At 41.3% G+C, this 14,930-nt stretch overlaps 1 protein-coding gene across 1 annotated transcript in view; it reads right to left on the reverse strand.

Annotated features, from left to right (window-relative positions):
* LRRC1 (leucine rich repeat containing 1) overlaps window positions 1-14,924 on the reverse strand; it is a 69,671-nt gene extending 54,747 nt beyond the window's left edge. The window contains exon 1 of the mRNA XM_041410662.1: window positions 14,693-14,924. Coding sequence (XP_041266596.1) covers window positions 14,693-14,851 — 159 coding nt within the window. The 5' untranslated portion in view covers window positions 14,852-14,924. The remainder of the gene's footprint in view (window positions 1-14,692) is intronic.
* Window positions 14,925-14,930: the final 6 nt, after the last annotated feature.

Below are 14,930 nucleotides of genomic sequence, written 5' to 3' on the forward strand. Positions count from 1 at the left end.
CCGGAAAACTGATGAAGAGGGGCTGACAAGGTCTTCTGCAGGAGAACACCAAAACCAACTAGGTTACAGAACCAGCCTCCCCCAGGCTGGCTTTCTTTCCAGCCTCAAACACTCTCTGTTCTACAGCCCAGTTTCAGAAGGACTAATCAAAGTTGGGCAGCATTTCAGGTCTTCTTTGCTTGAGCAAAAACCCAGCCCAGCCCTGTCCATGTGAGAGCACAGCACACAGTGCAGACAGCGTGCTAACATTCCCTGACCCAGCTATGGGCTCAGCGGGTCTGGCAGCCCCCAAGACAAAATAACAACCAAATAGGCCAAGCTGAAAGTCAGGTCAACCCCAGGCACTGGGAGCAGCTGGTGACTGAAAAAGGATCATTTAAAACCCATTGAGATGTAGACATTGCTAAGAAAGATGTGGAGCTCTTCTCAAAACTTTCCTTTCTTCCAGGCAGGCCTTTCAAGAAGAGTGACTGCAAGGGGTGAGAATTTGTGCAGAATGAAATGACTTTACACAAATCATCTTGAGCAAAACTGAACAGACTTCTCCAATTTTGAGTGAGTTTTGTGCCCTTGGAATGCACAGGGAGTTTGACCCAACAGTCAAACACGTGCATCTCACCCACTCACAGAATGTGTGCCTGCCTGCACCCCCACGGTTTTGCCACCTTAGGGTAAACAGAAGATATTGTAAATTTGGGATAACCACTTACATTTCATCACCTGCAATCCCTTATAGGAAATTAGCACCTCTTCTTGAGTTTTTCTTTTATTTCAGTGATGGAGTATGTGCTCTAAATGTCACTCAGATATTACTTAGATTGACACAAAAAGGGACAGTAAGACATCTTACTGTCTTGTGTCTTAGGACACAAGGCCAAATCAATCTGTATTACAGTACAGGTTTTCAATCTTATTTTGAGTGGTCAAGATCATAAATCAGGTTAAGTGCAAAGTTTTGCACTTCTGCATCAATCTTTCAGTATACACTGTGTCACAGAAAAATAAACCACAACTGAAACAAATGTGTTTTCTCTCAAAAACATGGGTTTGTTTTAGGGGATAAGAAGGATAGAGCTTTAAAAAGCTTATAAACACTCGACAGTTAAAGTTGCACCAGATTTCAATGTGGAATTTCAAAGGCATTTTTGAGTCAGAATGGCACTCCTCTACCCTCCCCCACATCAAAAATGGTTTATAACAGAGTATAAATTTTAAGAGGAAGGTAAAATTCTCTATAATTCCATATTTCCATCTCCCTAAAACCTTATAGTCCAATTAAAATAGCCACAAATGCTTTTTAATCCCTCATTGTCCTCAAAAGATCCGTAACTGCATTTTCATATCATTACCATTCTTACCTTAAAACAAATGTAGCCCTTTCTCTAAATATTTATTAATATGACTAAACCAAGAATCCATCAGAAGCTTAGAAAAGCACTTAAAGACACTTTTGTGAAAACAGCAGGAGTACGCTCCACAGAAGAGATCCCAATCTGTCCTAACACTCCAAAATAAATACTTGCCAAAATGTATTCCTCGAAGCCTTGTGTAGCTGCTAAACTATATGACAGTTATAAATATTGATATTCTCCTACAAATCTTATCTGAGCAACAGTTGTCCCCGGCAGATATTCAATGGCAAGTGAGCAAAGACAGAAGGAACATGGTTAAAAGACAGGGCAGTCATCCAAAGCCTGTTAAGAGCTGGATATCCTCAGGAAGGTTTGAAGGCACTCACAGTACCACGTGTCAATGCACTTCATATTTATTAAATGTGCAGAGCACCTGTGCAACAAGCAATATTACACAATATTTAAAGACATTCCTGTTTCTTTAGCTGACTACTGCTTAAAAGAAAAATTAACTGGAAGGTTTATTTTCCATCTGCATAACAATTTTTAATGAATGACACCATTTCCTAGATAAAATCAAATTGCAGTTACACAAATGACATTTCTTTGAACTTCTGGTTTGGGTTTTTTTCCCTTTAAACTACAGGACTCAATCACTCTTGCATGTTTAGTGCATCCTACTCCCATTTCGTTAAGTGCTCTTCCTTTCTCTAAGACACATTATTAGTGCTCTGAAGCACTGCTGGAGAGGCAAGCAACTCCTTTCAGCCATGTATGTACCTTTCAAAAAGGCAACAAAGGGAATGAAGGGAAAACAGGGAACAAAGAGAATTAAAAGCTTACTCAATAGAGTTCAATAAACATATATATATATATATATATATATATGTACATATATGTATGTGTATAAATAGCCGCGATTTTTAAAATACATGCCAACAAGAAACATGTTCCTAATTTGATGTTTCTAACACAGTTCTGCCTCTATTTGATAAGCTCTAACATGATCCAAAGTGCAGTGGGGCTGCTGGCCAGAGCAGCATATCCACCCAGCACGCTCTAATAGCTGGTTTTGATTGCAGACCCAATGCCTCTATGAGTATCTTGGCAACACTTGTAATGCTGTTTAGCTTAGCCAGCCTAATTAATAGTGCCTCAATGAAAAAAATAATGCCATGAGCATATTCACTGAAGTAGCCTACAACTTGCTATTTAGTAACAGTTCCTGACCCTCAACTGAAACTTTTCCTGCTATCAAAGAATTTATAGAGGTTTCTATTATATGTATTTTCTAAGAATATACATCTTGAACAGATCCCTTCTGTCGCTGGAAAACTAACCAAGACTCTCTCACCCAGACATATATTAAAAAAAAAAACTTCATTCTGACAAAATTGGGTCGATGTCAGCCAACAGAAGAAAAAAAAAGTAACAGATAAGTGCATGACTCACTGAAAAGTATCAACAGACAGTGCCATCCCACAGCTGTCATTTTTTATACTTTTTTTTAAGAATACCACTACAACTGGCACTCAATCCTACAGGGGGAAAAAAAAAAAAAAGAGAGAATTAAGCCAAACTAGTAGGACATTTTCTTCTGTGCAAGTGGCCAAGACAGCATATCTCTGGGTTTCTTTCAATGGTTCTCTCCTGAAACAAAAAATGCATATGCCTGAGAATTTTCCCTGAAAATTCAGCAGCTTAGCTGATGGGAGTAGAAAAAAAACTATAAATGGAAATACATGAAAACAATAAACAGTTGAAGTAAAACACACTGGAGGGAACAAAGACATATTTGCAGCTAATGTTCTTTAAGGGGAGGAGCAACATCTCAGCATCATCTGAGCTGCTAGAGCCTTTGCAGTGCTGGAGACATGTCACACTGCAAACCCATCTGACACAGGTAGCGTAACTAAATGTTTACTGTGTTAAGCAAAACATTTCCATAAAAAGGCTACTACTAGCTACTGCAGCCACAACTAGCAGCAGAGAATTAAAAATTCTCTTTAGAGAATCCACTGCCTAATTCTTACAATGGGCTAGCATAAGCAGTAGAAATTATAATGAGATGTAAAGGAGAAAGAAAATTGCAAATTAACTTGCTTCACGGTTACATACCCGCCTGATAGGATGAGGGTTTGGTGGTTTTTTGCTTCAGGATTTTTTTTTTTTTTGCAGGCACTTGAGCTGCTGCTGACAAGATTAAGAATCTGAAAGCATTTGCTCTTATGTCAGATTTCCCTCAGATGCCAATATGGATTTTCCACATACACATGCTGTCTCAGCTTTTAAGGCTTCTTCAGGCAATGACATTATTATATTAAAATGAATTAAGTAAGCTGTAAGACAGAGTAGGTTATTAGGTTCTGTTTCTGAAGTACACCTGTATTTATTTCACCCATTTTCCAAACTTACAAATGAACAACTAAAGGGTATCTGTGCTTTAGAATTAAGAAGTGGTACACAGTAATTTAAACACAGTTTAACTCCCAAATGCATTCTTGTTTTAAATCTTACTTCAGGCTCCATTTTCTTCTCCTACATTGTAAACAAAAATCAATGGGGACACCATTTCATTTGTTTACTTCCAATCACCAGCAGCACGTCCTCCTTCGGTCATTGGATAAGGGAAATTACAGCCAATCCTTCCCCACACTTTTTATACTGCTTCAGAAAGATCTTTTTCTGAGGTCTTTCTTCAGGCAAACACAAGTAGAAGAGGCAATTTTGGAAGCAAAGCAGTGAACAAGAGATAAGGCATCAAATCCATGAAATAACCTTGCAACATAGCTGCTCCCCAACAAGGTCCCTAGCCCCTTGCTTTTGGCCCCTGGGAGTTACCATTTTGTCTGCATTGTAGCTTGGCTTCAGTGACAGCAGAGCACCCTGCATGGTGCTCAGGACACCATGAGGAAAACAAGGATTAAATCCCGTAGTGAAGCAGCACCACTGAATTCAAGCATTCAGATTGCTCGGAATGGGTTTAATAACCAGGCTCTGGCACAAGCATACACACGCATTCCCCGTCTGGCTGAAGGGCAAAGGCAAAGGGCGAGCTTTTCCTCATTCCTCTCCACTCCACTTCTGTCCAAGTCATCAACAGAAAGGCCTTTGACAGACTACCAATAGGGGTCACTCAGTGCTTAGGACTCCAAGGAGACAGGACACTCAGTGCCCTAACTCATCAGCTGGTGGGATTTCAAGTTCCACTTCTACTCCAGTCTGGCCATCTCAGACTGGAGCTCTCAGCAAGCTGTTATGCACCCGCACTCCACTCCAGCCTCAAGACATCACCCTCAGTCAAAATACACAACTAACCTATGAGCAAAAAACTCTTTCTAGGATGCAATCCTGTACATCATTGTCTTAAAATCCAACCCACAGACTTCTGCCAGTAGCAGAGGTGGGAGCGCTGGGGAAAACCAGCAAGAGCACAGAAAACAGATACCTTTCCTGTAGAAGCACATCCAAACCAGCTGCACAATAAAATGCTGAGGAAGCTGAATCCTACTCTGGATTGATGAAAAGAGACCTCAGCAGACTCCAGTAAAGCCTAGCCTGGGCATTATCAGTTTGGCATCTCCCACAAAGCCTGCAAGCAACATCAGGACCCCTCAAGTCACTGTGTCTGCTTTCACCTGTGAGCAAGGACAGCTGGCAAAGGCAACAGGGTTTCACTAATATGGATCCCATGTGATCCTTTGGGCACAACACATGTTAATTTTCAAATAAAATACTCCCTTAGATACAGAAACAATTTCTGGGGGCAGGGATGAACTCATGGTGCAGCACAGCAGGGTCATGATGCAATTGATGACTCTACATCAAAGAAGCAGTTGACGGACTTGCTCTGGAGCCATGAAGAGATGCAGCAGCAACTGGTGATGGACAGCAGCATACAGATCTCTGCCTGCCTGTTCTGTGGCAGGTTGGCAAATGGACAACCACTCCATGCAGCTGAGGTCTCTAATTCTGTCCTCACATCTGCCATGAGCAAAGCCAGGACTGTTATATATACTTGGCATGATGAAAGATTGTTTCACACACCCAACCATGTATGCAGAATATATTCAAGCTATCCTTTGGTCTTGCAACATTCTACTACCAACTTTGTCATAATGAATATTAATGAAAAGCATAATGGAGGTGGACATTTAAGCAGGAGTCCATACAAAACATTAATAAAATTACTAGGTTTCACAAGAGAAAAATATTAGTGAAACAGCACAGTTCATGGGCACATATCCTAAAGCGAACCAAATGCTGCAACTGCTGTCTCTCCCTCCAATGGCTACTTGAAATGAAAGCCCAAGAGAAAAATCAGCTAGGCAAGAAGGGCTGTGGGGGAAGGCCTACAGAAGACAGAGCAAAAATTATACCAATGCCTCACTGAAGCTGGTGTTCAGCATTGACCTGCTACGCTTCTGACACCCTATTTTTCAAAGCATCTGCCATTTTCTGAAACACTGACAAGGATGAGCCAATTGCAGGTCCTACTCTCAGTTGTTACCATTCCTTTTAAAAGACAAATAGGGGACTATCCACTCTCAAAAACCACTACACTGCAGCACTGAATCAAAATGCTGCACTACCAAGCAATACATTGACCAGGTTGTCTCCTACTGTTCCTGGCAGACAAGGATTTCCTTTCTCTTTTATGTCAATTAAGCAGAAGCAACAAAGGTTAAAGAACATTCCATGCTAGAGCTGTTTGTTAGAGCAGTGGTGAGAGGGACTACTTCTGCCTTTAAGAGACGCCAGAAAACATCTACAACAATGAAATATGGATTCATTGCAGTTAAATGCATTTGCCATTTGGAGGAAAAAAAAAACCAACCAAAGCCCACATTAATCTCTCTAATTAATTTCTAGCATGCATTTTTCTAGTATACAAGACTGTTGGCAGGAGGTAATGTCTTTATTTTTGACCAACTGATATAATTAGAAAAATAACTCTATTTATAATCATAAAATTTATTTTAGAAATACAGATGTATAATCTCTGCCCACAAACCTTGTCTCACCTACGTATATCTCAAAGAGAAGGAAATGCTACTAGTTTACTACAACAGTACACACCTTACAAAAAAAAATTAAAGGTATTGAAATGTAACCACTTAATTACGTTCAACTCAGGTCAAAAATCAGTAGAACTGAGCTGTTACTACAAAAAACCGCCATTAGAAAACATTTCAAAACTGCCATTAGAAAATATTTCAAGCAAGTGCACTTCAAAAATCTTCTGAAAAATCACAAGGACACTAACAGGGAAGACAATGACTTTCCTTTGTTTAGGAAACAGAGTAAGTTCTTACTCTGCTTCCATCAGACTGTGGTCTTTCATTTGATGTCAAAAGGTGAAGTATTTCTTTAAGTTTGAAGTAATACAACAGAAAAATCTGAAAACTAGGAGGAGAAAACCTAGACATACTTACCTGGTAATAAACTTCTTTGTAGCCTTCAACACGGAACTCTATGTTTAGAGGTATGTTAATATAAGGATACAATGTTGCTTCTCTACAAATGATCATGAATTTCAATAATTCTAGCATATACTGTATGATACTAATTGAATACAATCACAACAGGTTACAAAAGGTAACATAGTCTCAAGATACTGGTGCTCTTAGCAAGTATTTTAAGTAGCATTTGTCATAGTGAAAAAAATCTCAAACTTTCAATAAAACTACTTTTACTGTGTGTGTACAGTCTGCTTCAGCTTCACCCAGTGGCACAGTTCTCTCCCTGACACTAACTGTAAATACATGCTTGTTCAAATCATACAGTGGTATTTCTTTAGGGATTTACAGCAACATATGCAAAAACACCATGGCACTATCAATTTAAAAAGTAAAACAATTAAACATTTGAGGGTGAATAAACCTTGAAAACCACAACAATTCAATCTGTATCATTAAAAACAGCCAAGTTAAAGACAGGCAAAATCTTTGATATGGCTTCTAAAGAATCATAGAACAGGTGAGGTTGGAAGGGGCTCTAGAAATCAACTAGTGCACCCCCTGCTCAAAGCATGGGTCACCTAGGACCATGTTCAGTCAGGTTCACAGCATCTTCATGAACAGAGATTGCACAACCTCTCTGGACAATCTATGCCAGTGTTTGACCATCCTCACAGTAAAAAAGTATTTTCATATTTCAGACAGTTTCCTGTGTTTCAACCTTTGCCCACTGCCTCTTGTAAGGTCATGGGGCACCCCAAGCAAGGTTTCATGCTGATTAATACATATTTATATACAACCATGAGCCTTTTTCTTCTTAAGACTTCACTATTCTGGCTCCTTTAGCCTTCTTTCTTGAGAGATGCTCCAAGCCCTTAACAGTCTTTGTGGCCCCTACAGTGCATATCCAGTATGTCCACGTCTCTTCATTTGGGATGCCCAGCACTAGACAAAGCACCCCAGGTCTGTTTCCCCAATGCTAGCCAGAGGACAAGGATCACCTGCTGGCAATGCTTTGTGTTACACAGCCCAGGATACTGTTGGCTCTCTCTGTCATGAAAGAGCATTGCTGGCTGACAGACAATTTGTCCACCACGTTACCCATGGCCTTTTACTGGAAAACTGTTTTCCAGATAGTCAGCCCTCAGCCTGTACTGGAGAACTGGGTTATTTCTCTCCAGGTGCAGGTGTACTGTTCTTTACTGAACTTCATGAGATTCCTCTCTGCCTGTTTCTCCAGCCTCTCCATCTCCTGCTGAATGGCAGCATAAATATCTTTTTTACCAACCTCTTCCACAGAGAATCCTAAACATACCAAAGTTTGTTTTCTCAAGATGCTGTTTATTGTCCTGCTCCTTCCTCTCAGAACCCAGAATTCCACCACCTCATGGTCACTACAGCTACTGGAACTCTGATCTTCACATCTCAACCTGCCTTTTCTTGTTTTTAAGTATGAGGTCCAACACATCACCTCTGTCCATTAAATCCTTGAGCAGCTGTGTTAGGAAGCGATCAAAGCACTTCAGGAAACTCCTGGATTGCTTATGTCCTGATGTGTTGTCCTTCCAGCTGTCATGTTGTTCAAGACCCATATGAGGGCCTGAGCCTGCAAACATGAGACTTCTTCCAGTTATGTGCAGAAGGCATCATCTACTACTTCATCCTGACCAACCAGTCTACAGCAGACACCCGAAACAATGTCATCCACTATTCCCAACCTGCTCTCAGCTGGCCCATCATCCATCCCAAAGAAAAACTTCACAAATCCCTGCTACTCTCTCATCCAAAGGACCACTCCTAATCCTTGCCTTCCTGGTCTGTCCTTAAAGAGCCTGTGTTCATTCACTGCAGCACTCCAGCCACATGAGATATCACATCACATCTCTCCAAACTCAAGGAGATCTATGCATTCAGTAAAAGGAAATGAAGTTCCTATATATGTACAACTTAAGCAGCCATAAACACAAATTTAAAGGGAAGTATAGTATGATAATCATGTCTTTCCACAGATTACTGGCCACTGACCAAACAAGTGTCTTTCAGGCTTATGGTTGCATAATGATAGAAACAATGACAGAACAGTGAAACTCAGCCCAGAACAGGTTTTCTCCTGAGACAAAGGTATGGTATGGGAAGAACAGAGGGACTGTTTCTTAAGGAGCTTTCACATGATTTTGGTAAGATAACAGCACCCTGGATTTCAACACCACACATAACAGATACCGACAGTGCTGAATGTCAAGCAGCAGCAGACCAGCAGCATCTCCAACAAAGAAACTGGGGCACAGGAAGAGGCCAGGGTTTAAACAGGTCTCCGGGGAAAAGGGTCTCACATTTGTCTAGTAATTCTACAGAGAAGCTTTAGTATATAACACCAAGAAGAAAAATTACAGATGACAAATATAATTTGTAAGCTCAGAGATGCGAAATGATTTGGTGCTGCACTACATTAGGTTTACAAACACTACATAAAAATCATTTCCCAAAGGAAAAAAAAAACTTCCTCAGACTCTTAGGCTAAACTAAGTGCACAGAAAAAATTTTGAAATTTTTTCTGCCACTGGAGTTTTTCCATAAACAACATCTGCTAGAAGTATCATGGGAAAGTGGTCTTTATTCTTTGAGTTGAAGAACTGAGCAGCAGCAAGACAAAACAGCAGCAAAACAAGTGTTATAAGCTATTTCCACCACCCACCAATGCAAAGAATGCTGTGATTTAATACAAAGGCTAAAATATAATACTGCATCCAAGGGTTCCTAAGATATTTTTTTTTCTATCACTGGAGAGAGAAATATGCAGGGATTCAGTTTTGTACTGAGAATTTGAATCACAGAGATATTAGGCTGACAGGATGTATTTGCCCTTAAATTCTAATGTACAGGAGTAGAAAACACCATTTAATCAACTACAGACTGATCTACAGAATTGTAAGCATTTTACTTTTATCTGATGCTTTTCATTATATTGAAACACATCATGCAGAATGTGTTATTTTCTTCTATCAAAGCAATTTGCCAGAAAGCCTGCTCTTCGGTGAAGAATAGTTTTTGACGTGCAGCAAATGATATACTGCACATTACAGCCTGAGTTGAAAAATTCCTCAAGTTTTCACTCCCAAGGAAAATAAAAATGCTATGGGTTTAGGAAAAAAACACAATAACTACATTTTTGAGTTGCTCTATGCACATTGGCAACCACTTTTTTTTTTTTTTTTCAATAAAATCAGATACACAAAATAATCAACACAAAACGCACATGAGATCCAGGAGAAGGAATTATTTAAGCAAGCTAAGAGCTACACTTTACCATCAAGTCTATACATAGCCCATCCTTTTTAGACCAAAGGGTGCAGCTCTTTAATTTGTCTTGTAAAACAGAAGCGGCGAGAAGCATGCTGACAGCTAGAAATTGCTGTTCTGTGGGAAAACAGCCACATCTGCTAAGAAAGGCTTCAGAGAGACTTCATTATTGTGGAAAACCACCAGCAGCTTAATACTATACAGCTTGCTCCTCCAGCACATCTCACCAGGCTGGCTTATCCTGCAAGAAGGACAAGAGCAGAGGGAGGCAGCAGAAAGGAAGGGGAAAGAGCAGAGTACAAAAGAAAGAGATGTTTGCAAGGGCAGTCCAGCACCCAGCACAGAAGGGACAGGAGAGGAAGCAAAGCAACAGATGGTAGACAGAGCTCTTTAGGTTGGAGGAAATAAGAAAGATCCTGGAATAAGAAGGACGGGGGAGGATGGGAAAATATGAGCATGCAGGGTGAGGAGTCTGAGACACCAGTGGTAAAGACAGAAAAAGGTCGCTGGCAGCATAACAAGTTCTGCATCATGTAACTGGGGAATGGAGCGAAGAAGGGACCCAGGGATCCAGCAGAGCAGCTAAGGAAACCTTGATAAAGATTCACTTACTGACATGGGAAACCAAATTTGCAGCAGCAAAATTAAATAAAGAACCTTTAAGTTACTCTACAAACAAAAATTATTACCTTGTATTCTTGAAATGCTGACAGATACAATTTCGTGAAAAAAAAGCTTTTGTAGGGAAAAGGGGGTCAGAGAAACAGTTCTTTTTCTGGTCCACATATTAATGCACAAGGAAGCAAATGGGGAAGAGTAGAAATAACAGGGGCAATGACATCCACCTCTCTCTGTTTCTCAGACATTTCAGGTGTCTTCCAGATGAACCCTTCCTACACTCTCCCCTTAGAAAAAGGTGAAGAATTCTACTGTGCATTTTGGTCAGCTTACAGAACAAAAATAAAACCAGCAAAGTAATTCCCTCAACATGATACAAGTGTATTCCTTGTTTCTCCTGAGGATATTTCACATGACTCTTCCAACATACAATTCAGCAACAGTGCTGAGTCCTGCTAGTCATTTTCCTTCAGGATGCTACAGCAATTCTCTAAGTTGTCTTCCATATTTTGATAGGATTTTTATGTGTGTTTCTTCTGTTGGATTTTTTTTTATTAACACCCTAATATATGCCACGTTCTATTAGCTTATTCTAGAATAAGAGAGGTTTTAAGTATGCTAGGAAAGACTACAAATTAAACAAAGCCCAGAACTTCTGTACCTCCAAATGGAGATTTTAGGATGTATTAGAGTATATTCTTCTACTAGTGTATTGGATCAAACTAACCAAAGAACACCTTTTATTGCTACTTCATAGAAATGGGGGCAGAGAGAACTGCGGAGAGGGGGGAAGCGTGTGCACGCAACACAGATTGCCTCATCAGCTTGAGAGAAATGCAGCAGGTCCACATATTTCATCATGCCACTTGCTGATATTTATCTCCCTCAGAAAGCTTTACACTTGAAGGGATGAAAAAAAATACAAGTGGATGGAAAGTGGATGTCTAGAAATAAAGCCATCATCACTGTCTGGCTTGTAGCCATGGCAAAGTTGGTAAAAGAACTCGCCAGTATCTACTCAATTTCAGAGAAGCATTGCAAGACCTCCTGCCTGCTGTAAAAAACCTTTCAGACCACAGCTGCCCACACTGGGAAAATTAGTCTGAACTACCTGTGTGCACAATGAAGAGCTGAGCAGCAGAGTTGGGGTTTCCTCCTCCATCCATGGCAACTTCTGCTGCAAGTGACAGAGTTTACAGAGCGATTCTTCTTCACTGTGCCAAGGTGAGGCTTTACAGCAGCAATTTCCTAAGGGGCATCACAACCATCTCAGCAACACAAACACCTTATCAGTGTTGAAGGATTATATTATGGCATCAGCACAGCACAGGTGATTCACCAGGAATTGGCGCAGATCACTGTGAACTTCAGGACTTCATCAAGCACTGAAAAACACCTAACCAGCCACTAGGAGTTACACAATTCTCCTGACTTGTTTAGACCTCAACTCAGCCCAAATCTAGCTTGATTCTGTATTACTGCTTTCATGTACGTAGAGAAGAAACTTAATGGATGTAAGGTCAGACTAACATAATGAATTACACTAAATTAAGGATGTAACAACCACTTTTATCTTTGCTGACCTAACAGTTTGTTAATTACACACTCTGATGATTTCCCCCATGTTTTCTCTACCAGAGGTATGATCTACCCCAGCTTTTTGCACTGATTACCAATTCTGTATCTGTACTTTGCATTGACGCTACCCTTTAAATATAACAGGAATGAGCAATGTATTCTGTAGCTACCTTCCACTGAGAGATCTTCCATGATTCTCCTCAACCAGATTCCTGGAGGAGAACTTTCAGAACTATCTGCTGGTAGAAAAGTTGAACAGGGCTCTTCCCATCAGTTTCACCTTCAATAGACTAGTTTCACATTCAGGACTGCAGCTCCATTTTTGTACCTCAAAATTCTGCAGAGTCAACACTTACACGAGGTGATGGTGCTATATTCCATTTATCAGAAATCATTAATAAGGAACTGACAAGCAAAGTTCATAGGTTTGTGCAGGAAGCCCCAATAAAAATGCCTCCCAGCATTGCTGACAAGGCACAAAAGTACTTAGGACATATACAAAATGTTTCTGTGGTTGTATTTCATCAGATTCCTCCTAGTCCAGCTAAAAACCCACAAACATATTCCTACAGTATATTTAGGCACTCTTGTAATATGATCTATGCACATTAAAAAAAAAAAATCTACAAAAAGAACCTTCTTTCTAACTTCAACTTCTGCTTCATTCCACCACAATGCCAAGGAGCCTAGGTCGGTTTTTGGAATTTTTTTAACCCCCTCAGATATTTCTTACAGGTATGGGATGTAATGCATAGTCACATGTAATTAATGGGAAAAAATGGTCTTTTTAAGCATCACAGGGCAATAAAAGGCAATTTCATATATTATTGGTTCAAGGAATAGAAGAGAAACAATAAATAGCTGCACTCTATTTACAGAAATTAATACCATATAACACCATGAACAGACATCATCCTTTACATTTGTACACAGCAACCAGTTGGTGTTGAATTTACTATTTTTAAAAAAAAAAATCAGAGAGCCATGGGTGCCAATGGGATTTTAGTCACACGTCCATTAAATACCCCTGTAATATGATGTGTACAAGCCTGAAAGCCAACACTAAGAGGAAAGGTCTAGTACAAAGGGACTCCTGAGTTTGGTCTGTGCACAAAGCCAGCAAAAACTGCTGGAAGTAAAAATAGCACCCACACATAGGCTGTGCAAACCAGTTTTGCTCTACTTCAGAAGGATAAAGACTTCAGTCACAACAAGATGCAAACTTGTGCCTAGGTTTTTCGAAAGAAAAAGCCAAATTTAACACGTCAGTTCAACTGAATATTTTTACTACTGTCTGAAGGAAAACCTAGCCACCACGATTACTCTTACTATGTAGAGCTGAAAAAAAGAGAGTGTATGTGAGTGCACTGAATTTCAAAAAGGAAAAAGTAAGGCTGTTTAAGTCTGGGTATGAACAGAGCAACTTCAATTCAGGTACAAACAAAGGTGCTTTTGAAAAATTTTCTGGCTACTGAGTTCAGTTTCTTGGATTCCAAGTTAGTAAGAGTCCCCATAGCTTTAAGATGCAGCTTCCAGGTAACACTTCCTGTGTCAAACTCTACCAACCACAACTCACAAAGGCTTCTGAGTTGTCCAAAGTTTAAAGAACACGAGGGAAAAAAAAGCCCTTGGCTCCTCAAGTCAGAAGTCGAGCATGCCTCCCACCCCCTCTGCATCTGTGGAGCCGCAGTGCCTCGCTGGAATCACTCTGATGGAACCCCTCTGGCAAAACCTGCAAGTGCCACCTGGAGAGGCACACTGGTAGGTACCACTTCAAGGTCTCAAAACCGTGTTGAATTTAAAGTGAATTCACCTTTGATAATAATACCAAAAATACAGTATGCATAAAACTCTGAGTACATACTTCAAGTGAGAAGCAAAACACTGACAACTGTGCGGGACTTAGACTGAGACGCAGAAAAGGCTTCTTCGTCTCTCGCGATTTGCACAACTAAGTTTCCAGGAGCAGAAAGCAGAAACGGGAACGCGGTTATCTGCTGGAGGGTTTTGGTTTTCCCATGTACGGAGCAGATAGTATCTACCGAAAGGGGAAAAAAGGGGAGGGCTGAATACCCTCCAAGGTCTCGTAATTCCGATGACGTGAATGTTAATCACAATATACACTCATGTCCTGCGACTCCGGCACCAACCCCCCTGCCCTCCAACACAACCTGTCCTGTCGCAAGACGCGGATCTCCAGGTTTTGCTCGTGAATGCTTGTTTCCCATCAAACTCCGGGGACACGCTAACCTGGAGCTCCGGTTCTTCCTTTAACTCCAAGGGCTGCTACCACAGACCCACGGCCCCAGGAGCCCCTGACGGCCGCCCCGGGGCGGGCACCTGCCGGGGCAGCTCACCTGGCCCCCCGCTCCCATTCCCGCTCACCTTGGGCAGCTCGCGGAGCTGGTTGGCGTCCAGCAGGAGCTCCTCCAGGCTGCGGCTGTAGCGGTAGATCTCCTCGGGCACGGCGGCCAGCGAGCAGTGCCGCTTGTCGATGGACTCCACATGGCGGTTGCACCGCCACAGGGGGATGCAGTGGAACATCGCCCCGCCGCCGGGGGCCGCGGGGCGGGCGCCGCCGCTCACCGCCGCCCCCTCCTCGCCGCCGGCCGCGGGAGCTGCC

The sequence above is a fragment of the Onychostruthus taczanowskii genome, unplaced genomic scaffold (assembly GCF_017590055.1).
Source record: "Onychostruthus taczanowskii isolate IOZ18803 unplaced genomic scaffold, ASM1759005v1 scaffold33, whole genome shotgun sequence".
In the NCBI taxonomy this organism is placed as follows: Eukaryota; Metazoa; Chordata; class Aves; order Passeriformes; family Passeridae; genus Onychostruthus; species Onychostruthus taczanowskii.